This window comes from Amia ocellicauda, chromosome 9, assembly GCF_036373705.1.
Source record: "Amia ocellicauda isolate fAmiCal2 chromosome 9, fAmiCal2.hap1, whole genome shotgun sequence".
NCBI classification, from domain to species: Eukaryota; Metazoa; Chordata; class Actinopteri; order Amiiformes; family Amiidae; genus Amia; species Amia ocellicauda.
Genome location: NC_089858.1, coordinates 4,446,155 through 4,462,356, shown reverse-complemented (window position 1 = coordinate 4,462,356; position 16,202 = coordinate 4,446,155). Strand labels below are relative to the sequence as shown.

General features: G+C 39.6%; 1 protein-coding gene across 2 annotated transcripts in view; it reads left to right on the top strand.

The window, feature by feature from the left end:
* phf19 (PHD finger protein 19) overlaps positions 1–11,572 on the top strand; it is a 35,931-nt gene extending 24,359 nt beyond the window's left edge. For both annotated transcript variants that reach the window (XM_066712753.1, XM_066712752.1), the window contains exon 15: positions 3,985–11,572. In XM_066712753.1, coding sequence (XP_066568850.1) covers positions 3,985–4,318 — 334 coding nt within the window. In that variant the 3' untranslated portion in view covers positions 4,319–11,572. The remainder of the gene's footprint in view (positions 1–3,984) is intronic.
* Positions 11,573–16,202: the final 4,630 nt, after the last annotated feature.

Sequence of the window (16,202 nt, the reverse complement as noted above, 5' to 3'; positions counted from 1 at the left end):
GTACAACTTTACCCATTAGAAAAACGAGTGTCATACCCGCTGAGTCTGTTCCACTCTGTGGCACGAGGGGAGATACCATTGTGATGTAGTGACCCGTTCGCAAGTCTGAACAATTCCCACCGTGTCCATCAAGCTATCAACAATAGTTCTGGCTGCCAAGTTTTCAAACTTGACTTGCCTCTAATCATGCTAAAATTAGTAAAATGCCAGTCAGCAAGGCCAGAAATTATTTTGGCACAATATGTTGCTGAATTTTGCACAACCAATCAGATATATATGGGAAAACAACAGGATTTCCACATAATAAAGCTGCTAAATGCTGCTTCCTTACCCGAGAATGTGTCCTAACAATCCGGAAGTGAACTGTAATTTCACAGTATTTTGCTGTAAAGAATATAGTAATATAAAGGCAAATTTACAGCAGTTTTTAAGTGTGGGATTACAGATCACTGTCATTGATTAGGTAAGAAGTCAGTTTTTTCCGCTAAGGGAGTCCAAGCTCATGAGGGATGAGGTATGTTTAGGAGTTCGATCCAGATGTCTAAATTGCAGATGTTACCTGAACACCTGCTTTATCGATTTAGAGAAAGTTTCCAAGTGTTTATAAATTGATGATTTAAGGGTTACCTATAAAACCTGCTCGATTGGGGCCCTTTTTTACAACGTCCCTGTCCTGACAGTGTACAATTCAGGTTCCCGTCTTCAGCAGTAATTTTTCAAAGTGCAGTGGATATAGGATATGATGAATTACCCTTTTCACTCCCGGGTGCAACCCAAAAAAATAATTCATTTTTACAGCTGTAGGTACTGGAAGCAGGAAGGATGTGATAAAAGGATGATGGGTGATCCAAATAGAAGAATACACTGACTGATGATTTATGTTTTTGTGCTGGATTGTGTAAGTCTGTTCAGGTCTACTTTCAAACACCGCTTGCATGGTGGCCGTTATTAAACTCGGAGAACACATTCAAGACCTGTAACCGTAAACCAGTACAGGAGTCAAAGCAAGGGCTGACCGTACTGGACCGTTAATTCTCTTTGCGGGAACGGAATATTATAACCCATCTTTGACCCTCTCTCTCCTAGTCTGTCTCTTTTTATTTTGGTTTTGAAACAGATAGTGCTGTTCACATGTTTGCGAACACTGGAGAAATTTGAAAAAGCAAAGAAACAAAAAGAAACCCAAGTGTAAACTGTGAGGCACAATGTAGTCCTCCGAGTTAGTTAGCATATTCCCCGGGGAGATACGGAAGTGAATTGCACTTCAAATAAGGCCGTTAATCTTCTCCCCACTCCTGATTTTCTTTCATGCCTCTTGATTGTGGCTCAATCTGAGATCTTTAGTGATTTTTTTTTTTTCTTTCCCAAATTAAACCACTGAACACAACAGAATTAGCATAGTTTATTAATGTATCTTCTGCTTGGCGTCTCCCTGCTGTTCGCTTCTTGATGTGTTCGGCTGAACCCTGGAGGGGATCTGCCCAGAGGATTAGCACTGCCAGTCCCTCGCAGAAGACACTCGGAGGAATAGAAAGGGAAAGTTACACAAGTTTGTTATTGAAATGGTTTTTGCCATTAGTTTCTCTCTCAACTGTAATTTATTAACCTCCCGGCGGCTCCAGAATCCAAACAACAATCGAAATGTTTGAGGAGTCGGAATTTAAGAAGCAAACCACAGCGCCATCTTGTGTGCGTACAAAAATATACAAAAAATAACCTCCCCACCCACCCGCCCAACAAAAAAACCTTCCAAACCAGAGGTAACCAAACCCATGCTTTAATTTTGTTTAAATTACCTGTGGAGCTGTTGACATTTAGTTTCAATCTCCTGCTTGTGTGTGTTTGATGTCAGGTAGGTAAAAGGTCTACTGTACATTTCTGAAGCCCAAATTCTGATTTTGTAAATTTCAACCCCTGGGGTGCTGGCATTTGTCAGCTGTAGAAAAAAAAACACATCTTTCAGAGCAAGAGTCCTGCAGTTTGAGCAGTATTGAGTTATGGCAGAGAATTATGTGTTTGTGATATGTTAGGGGGCATGGAAGCCATACCACACTGGGGTTTAAAAGTGTTCAGGCAAATATTGGAAATGAGCATGTGTACATATGTTTGTATGCAGAAGAGGAGGGGGGTACATTCTGTTACATCAAAGCAGAATGTTTTTTGGAAGAACTGTAAAATGCTCAACCATAGATAATCTACCAAGAAACTGCAGAGAACAGCCCCAATAAAACTTTTGACATGATTTCTTTGCATAAAAGAAACCCATCAAACTGTAACCTGTAAACAAGGAACTTGTATAGCAAGGGACTCTCCCACAATTATGAGTCAATATGCTCTCCCATTGCACGGTATTTCTACAGCACATAGGCAGGGAGAATTCGTCCCCAGTTAGAGTGATCCAGCACGGCTTTCCCTATAACACCATACAGAGCATGTGACACCGGCACGACCCCCTCATAGATCACAATATAGCTTGACAGAGGCTGCGGTTTTATAATAGCTCTTTAATGAATGTGAAGGAAGTCATTTTGTATGGGAATCTTTTTCTGTCTGAGAATGAACAAGGAATTAGCTCTGATCGTTCTCACATTGGGGCTGGTGTCGTGAAATCTGGATTCGCTGTGATATTCTGCACCCCCTTTTCTTCTTTGCACTTCTGTTACCAACCTATTTCTGTAACGTCGTTGTCGTCATAAACAGATGCCACAGTTGAAATTGGCAAACCTGTGGATTGTTGTTTAGTAAGAAGTGACACAGTGTGATTTTCGCTAGGAGCAAAAGATGATTTTGATTGGCACATCTATAAAACTTAATTAGTGCCACTTAATAAATTCCTTTGAGATTCATAATGAATATCTTGCATACCCTGTCTCTGCTCCATTAAAAATAGAAATAATTGGTTATATGAATCAGGCATTAGAAACCTATTTGTCCCATTTGAAGACTATGTTGAAAATATCAGAACTGTGCCGTATCTGATTAGCAGGATCCATTCAGGCCCACATTTTTATAATCAAGTCCTACCTTCATGTTATTGTGTATGGTTGTGATTAATGTATGTTTCTGTTTTGCTGTGCAACTAGCAATATCACATTTACAAAATAACAAAACAAAAAACGCAGAGGATATAGTTTTCAGTGTAGACAATATGCAGGTAATTATTATAAAATGATTAATGAAATGGGACAGGCGAAAACCAACATGCTCTTGTGGGAATAGGTGTAAAAATGTCAGCGGGTAAATAAACAGGCATATTTAAAAATAACAATAATTAACACGTCTAGTGAAAACAAGCTTGTGAAATCTGCAGGCGGCCCAAGAACAGAGGAAGGGAGTGAGTCGAGTAATAGAGGCTGTAATTCACAAGTTTGGATTACAGCGAATGTTCATTAATCACAGTTGTGCAGGTTAACTCCATTTGTGTCTTCAGCTTTGAGGAACCATTCTCCCTTGGGTTATAAAGTAATGCTTTTTTGAAGGAGAGTTCCTTCCTTAAGCTTGTCCTCAGAAGTGTTGGAAAAAAATGTTTTCTCCATCACCCCCTCCGTCGACGATCTGCTAGCACCCCCCCACCCGTCAGCAATTCAGTCACTGACCGCCATGCCTTTGCTAATTTCTGGTGGAAACCCTGTGTTTTGTAATGCTTCAATTTAATTTTGTATTCATTTGTATTGCTGCACTTTTTTTTTTTATTCAAGTAATCTGTAAATCACCCTGCCTTCAGGAGTTGTGAAGTCTCTTTTATCAAAATGAATGCTTTTCATCTCTGTTATTTTCTGTATTTTATCAGTTTATCAGCAATTCTATTTTTCAGCTCCTTTGAACTCCAATGGCACTCCTGTAACCTCCGCACATAGGATCTCTGTAAACCCTGTGAATTGCCTCTGATAATGGCGTTGGGCGCACGCATGAGTAATGGTATCCTTTCCCCTCTTTAATCAAAACGACAAGGTACAGAGGCTTGACATCCTGATGTGTTTGCAGGAAGAACGTGGGCAGTCGGAAGAGGAAGCTGCGCACCTCCAGCTACACGTTGCTGGCAGCCAAGAGGGCGGCGGCGGAGAGCTACAGCGGCCAGAGTGCCTTCGATGCAGCCGAGTCCCCCGAGCCCCTGGACAACGGCATCGACAGCCACACCTTCGAGAGCATCAGCGAGGACGACTCGTCGCTCTCCCACCTCAAGTCCTCCATCACCAGCTACTTTGGGGCAGCGGGCCGGCTGACCTGCGGAGAGAAGTACCAGGTGTTGGCTCGCCGGGTCACCCCTGAGGGCAAGGTCCAGTATTTGGTGGAGTGGGAGGGCACCACACCTTACTGACGGGGCGGGTGGAGGTAGGGGAGAGGGTCCACTTGATTGTCTAGCTGTCCTGTTTTGCAGCCATTCAAAACGGGGAATCTTCAACTCTTTGAGGGCCACAGGGTTTTTTTGTTTTGTTTGTTTTTTTCTGACCTACCTAAATGATTATTATTGGTTTTGCCTGTGCAGTAAAGCATCTGTTCTCAGCTTTTTAAGAGATCCTACAGAATACAGATGGGAGCGGAGGACTAGAGGTCAAGGGCAGATGGGAAAAGTAACAGCTGCAGGAATCGTGAAACTTTGTTGGCCGGCTTACATTACATGTGACTTTGCCGCTTCCCTAACACTTAAATACTATCTGTTGTTCGTTTATTCTAACAGTGCAGGAAAGATACACCTGCACTACAAAGATGTTTATGTGGAGCTAAGGGTAGGAGTAGTGTAGACCCAAACAAATATGGTGCCTTCTTATGAAAACCAAGAACAAGGAAAAAAAAAAATGCGAAAAAGTAATTTCACTCAAGTGCCTGTTGAACTAGTCAAATGGCCATGCCAAATCAAGATGTAAAGTTAGTCCAAAGCTTTGCTAATTGTGGAGAATGGAAACGCTGCCTTGGAAAAGACCCTACAACACGAGTCACGAAAGGCACCATGGATGCATATTTGACTTGACGGTTTGCCTTGTCCGTCTGTAAGTTTGTGTAGAGGGGGAAGGTTGGATACGTCATGCCCTGCTAAAGCCCAGCGCCATGTTCACTGTGTCCCTCCCTGCTATGTGTGTGTGTATCGCGGTGGTGCATTTGTGACAATTCGGGGAAATCCCTTGTTCTCTGATCAGAGAGCTCTAAAGCACTCTTCTCATCTTGATCACGTAAAACGCCCTCAAACGAATGCCCCCTTCCCCCAGTAGCAGCCGATATGGCCTGTCTGGATGGGTTTTAGCTCCAGGGTTTTGCTACTCAGGCATTACTCAGCTGGTGTCTTGTATGCAAATAAACCAAGCCTGCATTGGCATAACTACATTACCCCCCCCCCGCCATTTTAATGTCAATTTGAAACAAGAGGATATACAATACAGATCTGGAAATTGGATAATACTAAACATGCCCTTGGTAGGTTTCTTTTCTAATTTGCCTGCCTAATCCAAGATGTAGGCAAAAAAATTTAACATCAACAATGACAGACAAGCATAAACTATATAATGTGGATATAAAGCAATTTGTCTAAAGAGTAGACATTTTCCCTTTTTATAAATGCATACTTTTATATCTTACACTATCTGGGACTGATATCCACCTCTGCAATACAGATGACCAGAGAGGAGGTCTTTGAAGAAGAATTTCTCTTCATAAAAGTCAATTTAATCTGATGAATGCATGAAGGACAATCTACAAGTCATAATTACATTTGATTATCATCATAATCATCGTTCTAACCACTGCATGATTAAATAAATATTAATACATATTCCAATGTTAAGAGAAAATACATTTACTATTTGTATATATCTTTGAAGATATTTGGAACTGCTACTGAACAAAAGTATGTATCTTCAAAACGAGGAGTCCCAGACGCACTTCTGAAAAATGATCGCTATTGTTCTTAGGCCATAGAATTTACTCCATGTACGATAACATGCCAAAAAGAACAAATTAATAAATCTGAAGTCAATTCTCAGTATGCACAATGCAATTAATGCATCCCCTTGAGATGCTGTAATACATTTTCACACTACTGTTTGTCGAGATAGGAGATGATAAAAGTCCTTGTTTGTGTACTTTTCCGAGTCGTAAAATACCTAGTTATTATCATCCTGGTTACTGGTGCAAACTAGGCTCTCAAACCCTTTCCAGTGACTGTAGGCTCTTTGAATGTTTTAGGTGGAAGCATAGTGGAAATACAGAAAGACACAATAATGTACACCTTGCCCAGGACAAGCGCCTAGCTTACATCTATGAAAAAGCCCTAGAAGTCCCACAACACAGAGAAATGCAACAGAACTGTGTTCCTACAGCAGTTGAATGATGATGGTTTTGGACACAGTAACTTTTATAAACTGTAATGCAATTGCACTGCATTAGTATATCAAACGTTACTGTATACGACTACAGTAGAACCGTCACAGACAGTGCCATGCTTTCCATTCAGTTGAACATGTTTGATGGATCGGGCTGACAGTTAAAAGGGTTTTGAATTCCTCGTTTGTTGTTCAGTGCTTTTCATTTATTCTATAGGACGCCCGCACTAAAACATGATTGATCGATATTTCCCATTCAGTTAACAAAACAAGACGCATAACCTGTGCTTGCTAATGTCACTGCCTGCATGTGTTCTCTCTCCTCATGTACCGCTCTTTGGACACTTCTAAAGCTAGCTTACTGCCTATAGACAATTGCTTTTAAATGCACCAAAACATATTCCTTTTTTGTCCCACTTAACACTTAATTTGCCTTTAGTAAAAACTAGAGGATATCAGTCGCAGATTTGCTAAGACCTTACTACTGACCGTTAACATTTTGTCTCTGAAATAATTCATGGACAACATCTGTAGAATGACAGCTGAAGATTTTTGGTATTCGTTTAGTTAGCTAGTTTGTATTTTAATATAACCATAGGGTTGTCCTTGCAGTAGTGATGTTTTTGGACTATGTTTACACTAATGTTTGCTCATGTTTTTGCATTTCCTAAATCCAACCAATTGTAAACCGTTTTCTACCTTTTTAACACAAAAGGAATTTCGATCTTAGTCAGGGATTTTCTGCATTGCTGCCTCTGTGGCATTGGCTACCTATTGGCCTGTTGTTTTTATTAGTCAGATTGCCTTCAGGAAAAGGGACAGCTAGCAAACCACACAATGTAATAAACTAAGCAAAATGGTTCTGGAGCTTGTGTTGCTTAATGAGTCATTTTTCAGGACTGAGAGACCTGTTTTACTTTGCTAAGTTAAATTGGTAATCATACAGGGGATTAAATCTCCGTTACAATCAAAATACTTTTTATAGCCATTTTCTAGTTGTTTGTGCTGCATTTTTTAAGTGCAAATTACTCCTCCATGCTTTTGTTGTCTTGTAAAAATGTGATATTGCACCAGATAGAAGGAATTGTGACTGGAATTTGCTGGTTTTAAGAGTTTTAAGGGATATTGTGTTTTTAAGGGTAATATTGGTAGACTAAAGCTTTTAAAGTTGGGGTGGAGAATAATATTTGGCATAATTCCCTATATAGACTCTTTAAACCGATTTATCATTCCTTACTGGTTTCAGCAGGGTACCTCCCCTCCAATACTGTAGTATCGGGCCATGCTTCTGTATTTAATGATGAGTACGGAAATGCATTCCTTCTAAAAACTGTAGGCTGGAAACCAAAGTCACTTACAAATCCAGGATTTCACGTTTGACCAAAATATTTGAATATATTTCAGTCTGCTCTGATTGTTGATTGTGAGCTACGAGTTACACTAGGCAAACTTATATCTGTATCCAGACTATACGAACAGGTTTTGGAAGGAGCAGATCGTGTTACTCGACCAAAACCTATTGGCACTATTTCATTCGCACATCTGATGGAGGGCAACAAGTTGTCATGTTTCTTCGTGGAACAATAGGTTGACTATTCCTTAATCATGGCTTGTGTTTTCCTCAGTAGTGCTGGTGTACTGTTTGAACATCGCAGGCTAATTCTGTACCTCACAGGAAAACATCAAACCCCCACTGCTGTCCAAAGACACGATTGGTTGCGCTGTTTTGTATCAGTAGTTGTCTTATTTCATCATGTTCTCTGCTCTGCGAGGGCTCTGTGTCATTTTAAATTCGAGGCAGATTTCAGAGTGATTTCTTATGAGATGACTGAGCTGCTTTATTTGCCAGGAATCGCAGTGTTATTGATGCAGCTCAAGGGAAACGTCTCAAAAAATGACGGTTGGGTGGGGTGGGGGTGTGTGTGCATAAAGACCAATGTCTTTTGTGGTGAAAACATTCATGATTTTGTAGGAGCTTTGTTTCCTCGGTTATTCAGAAGACTTCTACTCTTGTTAGTGAGGAGAACTACCAACTGAGAGACTTAATTGCAGTTTTGCATTAAAGGGGCACTATTTTATTACAAGGGATTGCAAAAAATTATCTATTTGAGAACTAGTTTATTACTAATTATTATGGCCAACATATTCGTTACTGATTTTAGCTGTGAATTCAAACACCAGGGCTGTTTCGGGGGGAGCTGAGTGGAAAACACCGAATTCACACTGGAGTTTCAGACCCACGCAATTGACCAAAAGGCTGCCTCTACTTTGTAACCTTTTGCTTTGTTTTGTTTTTTGTTTTAGTAGTAAGTGCCTCATAATGCTAAGGACATACAATACTACTCTCATGTGCCACATAGTAGGACTTCTGCTGGTGTCTTCTAGTCACCCTTGAAAGCCCACCTTGTTCTGCAACATGGAAAATTAATTCTATACCCTCTTTTTTTTTTCTTCTTCGATGGTGCTTTGTATGTATTAAATAAATAGCAATGCTTTCTGTTTATTTCCATTAAGAAACGGTGCTCTTATAACTGGTGTATGTACATTATTAAAGCCAATATTATTAATATTCTTCTAACAATTTTTCAGTAGGTAAATTTGCTTTTCTACCCTGTCTATTGCTGTTGCACTATTTACAAATGCCTTTGACTATGCAAATTGTAATTTGTATTATAAATTGGTGGTGCCTATTTGACCAAAGTTAACCATATTATTTGTTATGTAACAAAACAAAAAAGGCCAAAAGATCCTATTTATACAAATACAACAAACCTTGTGTTTGGACTACAAGTCATAAGCTAGAACTTTTTGGTTATTTTTAAATTAACCATTTGTTCTGGTAGATTCTGTTTTGTTTGTTTTGTTTTAATGACATACATTGAAAATGGTGTGATGTTGGCCTTTTAACTGATCTGAAAGATCTCAAATTAATGTCAAAAATGTAAATTATAAATCTACTATAGTTACCCCTTCAAGCACTTAATGTAATTTAAATTGCCGTTGATTCCAAACAATGAAAAAAATGGAATGGACCATATTTGTAATGTGGGAATGATAGTATTGATTTTTCTTAGACATTGTATGCTATGATATAGAATGGATAAGCTATATCTTTCAAAATATCAGACTGTGTTAATAGAAGCCAGTATTTTTTTTGCTCTAGCCTATGGTAGTAATGTCTGTTTCCATAAAATATGTCCTATATATTGTTTGTATGGCTTTCTGTCTAGGTTATATTCCAGTTGAGTAGCAATACAGATCCAGTTGAGACTGGGGAAAAAGCTAGTGTTGATTGTGTAACAGCACAGTTGTATGTAGATGTGTTTGTTTTGTTGAGTTTCACTTGCCGTTGTGAAGACTGTGAAGGGTTCTGTGCGTCCGCTTGCAATACGACGCAACTTCCCGACTCCGAATTATCTTAAACATGAATAAAACACCTGGGAGTTTATCAGTAGTTTGATTTATGCTCTCCTGTTGTATAGTTCACCAAAAATGATCGAAGAGTCCTTTCACTTAGATGCAGTGTAATTGATGCCCTGTTTTATAACCCCGATAACTAGCCCGCTGTGGAAATGATCTTTTTCTTCTAGATTGTTATCGTTCAGATTGATCTTGCTGTAATATTGCAGCCTGGCCAGAGTGCATGACAACCAGTATTCATCTTACAAAGTGTTATAAGCCTTTTCTGCCAGCTGAGGACAGTATTGTACCAGGATTGGTTAATGCTCCTCCTCAAGAAGTTAACTTCAGCACTGTGGATATTTCACCACAGAAGACGTGCCTTCCCAATAAGGGCTTTGTATCCAGAAGAAAAAATATGTACATATAAAAAAACTGAAGCAATATCTGTTGATGATTAACCCATTGAATTATCCAAATTCAACACTTTTCCTTACATGTTAGTTTTGCTTTTTTAAACAAAAACTAAGAAACAAAATCCTTTATTTAATTGCACTTATTGTCAGACAGTGATTGTGTTATTAATATGGTAATTGGCTCTCAGGCTGCAGGCTGGAATTAAACTGGTGAAACACAGGCTGGGGGAGACTGACAGCTCCCGACTGCTCAAGCTGCAGACAGGTGTTATTAAAATCCGGCTGCTTGTTGTCACTCTACTGTCTTGCTGTGCACCTACTGAGAGGGATGATAATAACCAGGTTTAAATTGGTTTTGTGTGTATAGTCTCCCTGCATCTGAAAAAAGCAATAAAATGGCTGCTGAGCTTCAGAGCAGACGCTCACAGGCATTTCGGATAATCGCCTGGTAAATCGCTCGACAGTTCGGGCTTTGATTGACATCATAGAGGAGACAGTTGCAGCTACTTTGCAGGAGTGTTTGTGTGGATGTGGGGTGGGGGGGCGGGGATAAAGGCAGTTCAAATGCATACTCCCCTCCTCAGTGAGTGGATTAGAGCCGGTAAGTTTTTATTTGTGATTTGTGTAGCGCACAGTAACACTGTAGCCCTGTTTCAGCAAACTACTGCCCTCCGCAAAGCTAGGGATATAGTGTGCCACCCTGATTGCCAAGCCCCAGGTCAGCAGGGTCAGGGTCCGGAGTCCAGTTACACACTGAGATTCGTGTGTCTTGGGATGTCTGGGAGTTACTGAAGGGCATGTAGGTTTGGGATGGAGTTCAATGATTTATTTTATTATTTTTTGAACAAAGCATCAAAGGTCTGTTGAACATTGTAATGCTGCATATTTCATATATAACTCATTTTCAATGTGTAAGTTCTATATAAAAAAATCTTCGTGCCTCTTTGTATTGGTTCAGTTTTGTATGAGCATCGTTGACTCTTTTATTGTCAGACTCGACTTAAAATGGCCTTCTAACGGTTTCTCCGAATTTTCTCTGCAAAAAAAGAAAGAAATCTATATATGATGTTACAGGATGCGAGTGAAGTCTGATATGTTTGTAATAGTGGCTGCTGTTAGAATAATACAATTTCTCTTACCGATTTGCACACTTATGTGTCAAAGACACACGCTTTGCCCGTTATTTAGTTAAATGTTAAACAATATAATGCTACATATTTCAGCAATGCACTGGATATCTTTGAGATAAACCACTTTAGAAAGAAAATGCCCTTTTCCCTTTTGCTTTACTGTATATTTCCTGCCTTGGCTGAATAGATATTATGCTATAGAGAACTGAAAAACATGGGTACAAACCTCATTGTTTATGCCTTACTATATATGCTTGTAACACCTTTGTTGTATTTCTGGTGTGCTTTACCAAATAAAAAATTTCAGAAATAACTTGTTTTTGCCCTTTTGTTTTTTGCTCCGGTACAAAAAAAAAATGTAGGTCTGTTTTATATTGTCTGTTCTCATTCATTACTCTCAATTGCCAATAAAGTCCAGCTTGTACAAACTTTTACAAAGCATCATCTTATGACGATGATATATGACACTTAGTGTATTTGAATGTAATAGGCATACATTATTACAAATACACACTCACTCACTCACACACATATACACTCACCTAAAGGATTATTAGGAACACCACACTAATACTGTGTTTGACCCGCTTTCGCCTTCAGAACTGCCTTAATTCTACATGGCATTGATTCAACAAGGTGCTGAAAGCATTCTTTAGAAATGTTGGCCCATATTGATAGGATAGCATCTTGCAGTTGATGGAGATTTGTGGGATGCACATCCAGGGCACGAAGCTCCCGTTCCACCACATCCCAAAGATGCTCTATTGGGTTGAGATCTGGTGACTGTGGGGGCCAGTTTAGTACAGTGAACTCATTGTCATGTTCAAGAAACCAATTTGAAATGATTCGAACTTTGTGACATGGTGCATTATCCTGCTGGAAGTAGCCATCAGAGGATGAGTACATGGTGGTCATAAAGGGATGGACATGGTCAGAAACAATCCTCAGGTAGGCCGTGGCATTTAAACGATGCCCAATTGGCACTAAGGGGCCTAAAGTGTGCCAAGAAAACATCCCCCACACCATTACACCTCCACCACCAGCCTGCACAGTGGTAACAAGGCATGATGGATCCATGTTCTCATTCTGTTTACGCCAAATTCTGACTCTACCATCTGAATGTCTCAACAGAAATCGAGACTCATCAGACCAGGCAACATTTTTCCAGTCTTCAACTGTCCAATTTTGGTGAGCTTGTGCAAATTGTAGCCTCTTTTTCCTATTTGTAGTGGAGATGAGTGGTACCCGGTGGGGTCTTCTGCTGTTGTAGCCCATCCGCCTCAAGGTTGTACGTGTTGTGGCTTCACAAATGCTTTGCTGCATACCTCGGTTGTAACGAGTGCTTATTTCAGTCAAAGTTGCTCTTCTATCAGCTTGAATCAGTCGGCCCATTCTCCTCTGACCTCTAGCATCAACAAGGCATTTTCGCCCACAGGACTGCCGCATACTGGATGTTTTTCCCTTTTCACACCATTCTTTGTAAACCCTAGAAATGGTTGTGCGTGAAAATCCCAGTAACTGAGCAGATTGTGAAATACTCAGACCGGCCCGTCTAGCACCAACAACCATGCCACGCTCAAAATTGCTTAAATCACCTTTCTTTCCCATTCAGACATTCAGTTTGGAGTTCAGGAGATTGTCTTGACCAGGACCACACCCCTAAATGCATTGAAGCAACTGCCATGTGATTGGTTGGTTAGATAATTGCATTAATGAGAATTTGAACAGGTGTTCCTAATAATCCTTTAGGTGAGTGTATATCAAACATAATAAACTTGATGACTTTCAGTCGTGGTTGGTCCACTGCTGAACCAAATCCTCTCCAGGATTCTTCCTTCAGCCTGTTCCTATCCTCCACTCTTTTCATTAATAATAATAATATTATTATTATTATTATTATTTATTATTATTATTATTATTATTATTATTTCTTGGCAGACGCCCTTATCCAGGGCGACTTACAACATAAGTGCAAAGGTAAAGGCATCAATCATTACAAATTCAATTTACATAAAACATAGCAATTCAAAATATAATACATTTTACAACTTCCAATTTACACAGGCCAGTACAGTAAGTGAGGTCCTACATCCTGGATGGTAAAAGCTAAGTCCTGTCAAGATGTAGGGTCACAGTCAGGCTACAGGTAAGGAGCCAAAAATGCAAGAAGCCTAATTAAACTCTTGTGAAGTGCTATCTAATGATTTTCATGTAACTTTTTGTGTCATATTCTTGATTTCTGGGATCCAGTCCAGACTTCCCTTGGTCCCATGATAATCCATTCTGATTGAGTCAACCTCATTGCTGTTTTAGTCTCCCATCTCGCAGGTACGTTACATTCTCTGTTGTTTGCAATACTAACCTGTTTTTCTCGTTTCGGAGTGTTTCCAAATACTTTTTTTGAAATTAACACCCCAAGGTGTTAAAAAATGAAAGTGATTTTAAATGATTTTGCTGCATTTGTGTGATGCCACATTACTCATTGAGCTGCCAGTGTTATCTGCATTTATGAATTAAAGATTCCAGGTCCCTTTTCAGAGTACAAAAGTCACCCACAAGTTAAACATCAAGTAGGCTATGTTTTCCACTAACATGTTGTTTTAATTGTGCAGAGATTCGTGTCATGCAGGATGCATGTTAAATGAAATGCCAGGTCCTCACTGAGTTCCTGTGAATGAAGCTAGACAGGATATCCAATTGTGTGGGCTTGTGGCTGCCGATTCTCATGCACAGACACTATTGCTTCTGTTGGCAACTTCCATTGTTTGGCTGGGACCTCTCCTCCCGACGGTGGACAGACGGGAGCTCCCGAGCGCTCAGCTGTCATGGCGATTTAGTGCTGCTGGACTCCAACCGACTGCTAAAAGATAAAAGCTTAGTCCAGCACGTAACCTGTGTGGAAAGAGGAGCCTCCCCTCGCGCGATCATCTGTGGGCCAGAACAGCACGGCTCAGGACAGTTGGCTTGTATGGCCTTTTCATTAAAGTAGTCAATGGGGACAGTGTGCCTTCCCATGTATTATCCATCTCAATCTATTCAGCAGGGAGATTACTGTAGTACAACGCACAAATATACACCTTTTGTGAGCCATTTTAATTTTGTTCATAGAATAGAGCATGGATTCCCAAACCAGTCCTGCTGACCCCCTGCCCTGTTGGTTTTTGTTCCAGCCAAGCTCTTAATTACATAATTGATCCTATCCTGTCTTCCAGGACCGGTTTGGGAACCCCTGGGATAGTGACTGATTTGGTTTTGCATTCTCTTCTATTGTATCAATATTAACAATATTAACATCAATATTATAAATTAGATGTTATTAATACTAATATTAAAATGAATACTATGCTAGTATAGAGCTTATAACACTGAGCTGAACTCATGAACACTTTGTGATTCCAAATGTAAAAATAATAAGTCATATACAGTTAGGTCCATAAATATTTGGACAGTGACACAATTGTCATCATTTTGGCTCTGCATGCCACCACAATGGATTTGAAAGGAAACAATTAATTCTTAATTAATCTTTAATTTGAGGGTAGTTACATCCAAATTAGGTGAATGGTGTAGGCATTACACCCATTTTTATATGTGCCTCCCCCCCAATTTTAGGGGCTCAAAAGTAATTGGACAAACCAACATAATCATGAATTAAATTGTGAGTTTCAATACTTGTTTCAAATTGTTTGCAGTCAATGACTGCCTGAAGTCTGGAACCCATAGACATCAGCAGATGCTGGGTTTCTTCCCTGGTGATGCTCTGCCAGACCTGCACTGCAGCTGTCTTTAGTTCCTGCTTGTTCTTGGGGCGTTGACTGTTTCAAATCCATTGTGGTGGCTGACAGAGCCAAAATGATGACAATTGTGTCACTATCTAAATATTTATGGATCTAATTGTAGATGTGTCATTTATTTAATCTTGTAGGCAACCTATTTTGGCACTTGAGGGATAGGATATCCTAAATTTGGCAGTTTGCTCAAATTGATATACCAGCTGACATAGCCTGAGATCTGAGAAAAGAGATTTGGCCATTTTCGTGGATATTTTGAAATCATCACCTGCAGGTTTGAAACACTGCTAAACCAATAATTAGTCAAATTTAGCAAGTGAGAATCCTGTGGTTTCACATTACTGTTTTAAAGAAAGGGGCTCTGCAGAATTCCTTAATCAATGGTTGTTGGTAATTAGGTACGAAAAAAGCATCGTGATTGAATTCCATTTAGAAACCCCATGACGCAGCTCACATCCAGAGTCATTAGAAACACAAGCATCTGAAGATTTTATTTAGACTTTACAAGTAAAAAATTACAAAATCTTCAAACTTCAAAAATCTCTCTAAAGTGCAATGGCTGTGCACGTCTTTATGGAGTGAACAGCCACCACACTGACTGCAGCCACTGTACCGTGACAACCAGATCATTGCATATGAACTAGTAAAAGGTTGTAAAAATAAAAAGCTTGGTACTGACCCTTCCCCCCCACCTTTCCCTTGCATAGGCCACCAGATAGTCATACATCAGCTTTATAGAAGTTACTGTGGATCTCTGTGCATCGGTTTTGTAGTGTTTTCATTGGTCATTTAATTGTTTTGTAGTATGTATGTTTTGTGGAGCTCTGAAGGTTTATTTCACATCCTGGTTTTTCAGGCTATATTACTAAGCTCGTGGCCATTTGAATAGGCAAATTGTGCAAACAAAACCTGATGTTAAAATGTTAAAAATATAACCTACAGAAATGGTCGGGGGGTTATTCCACACAGTTAAATATAAATGTGTAAAGCTGAACTACTTTTAAAAACTGAAGTCTTCCAAACCGTCAAATTTTCCAAAGCATAACATAAAATCCACTGTGTAAACACATTTTTGCCCGTTTTTGTTTTCATACTAGTTAAAACATGTAAAACATATGTTAGTAGTTTGAAATAAAGGAAGAGACAAGTATA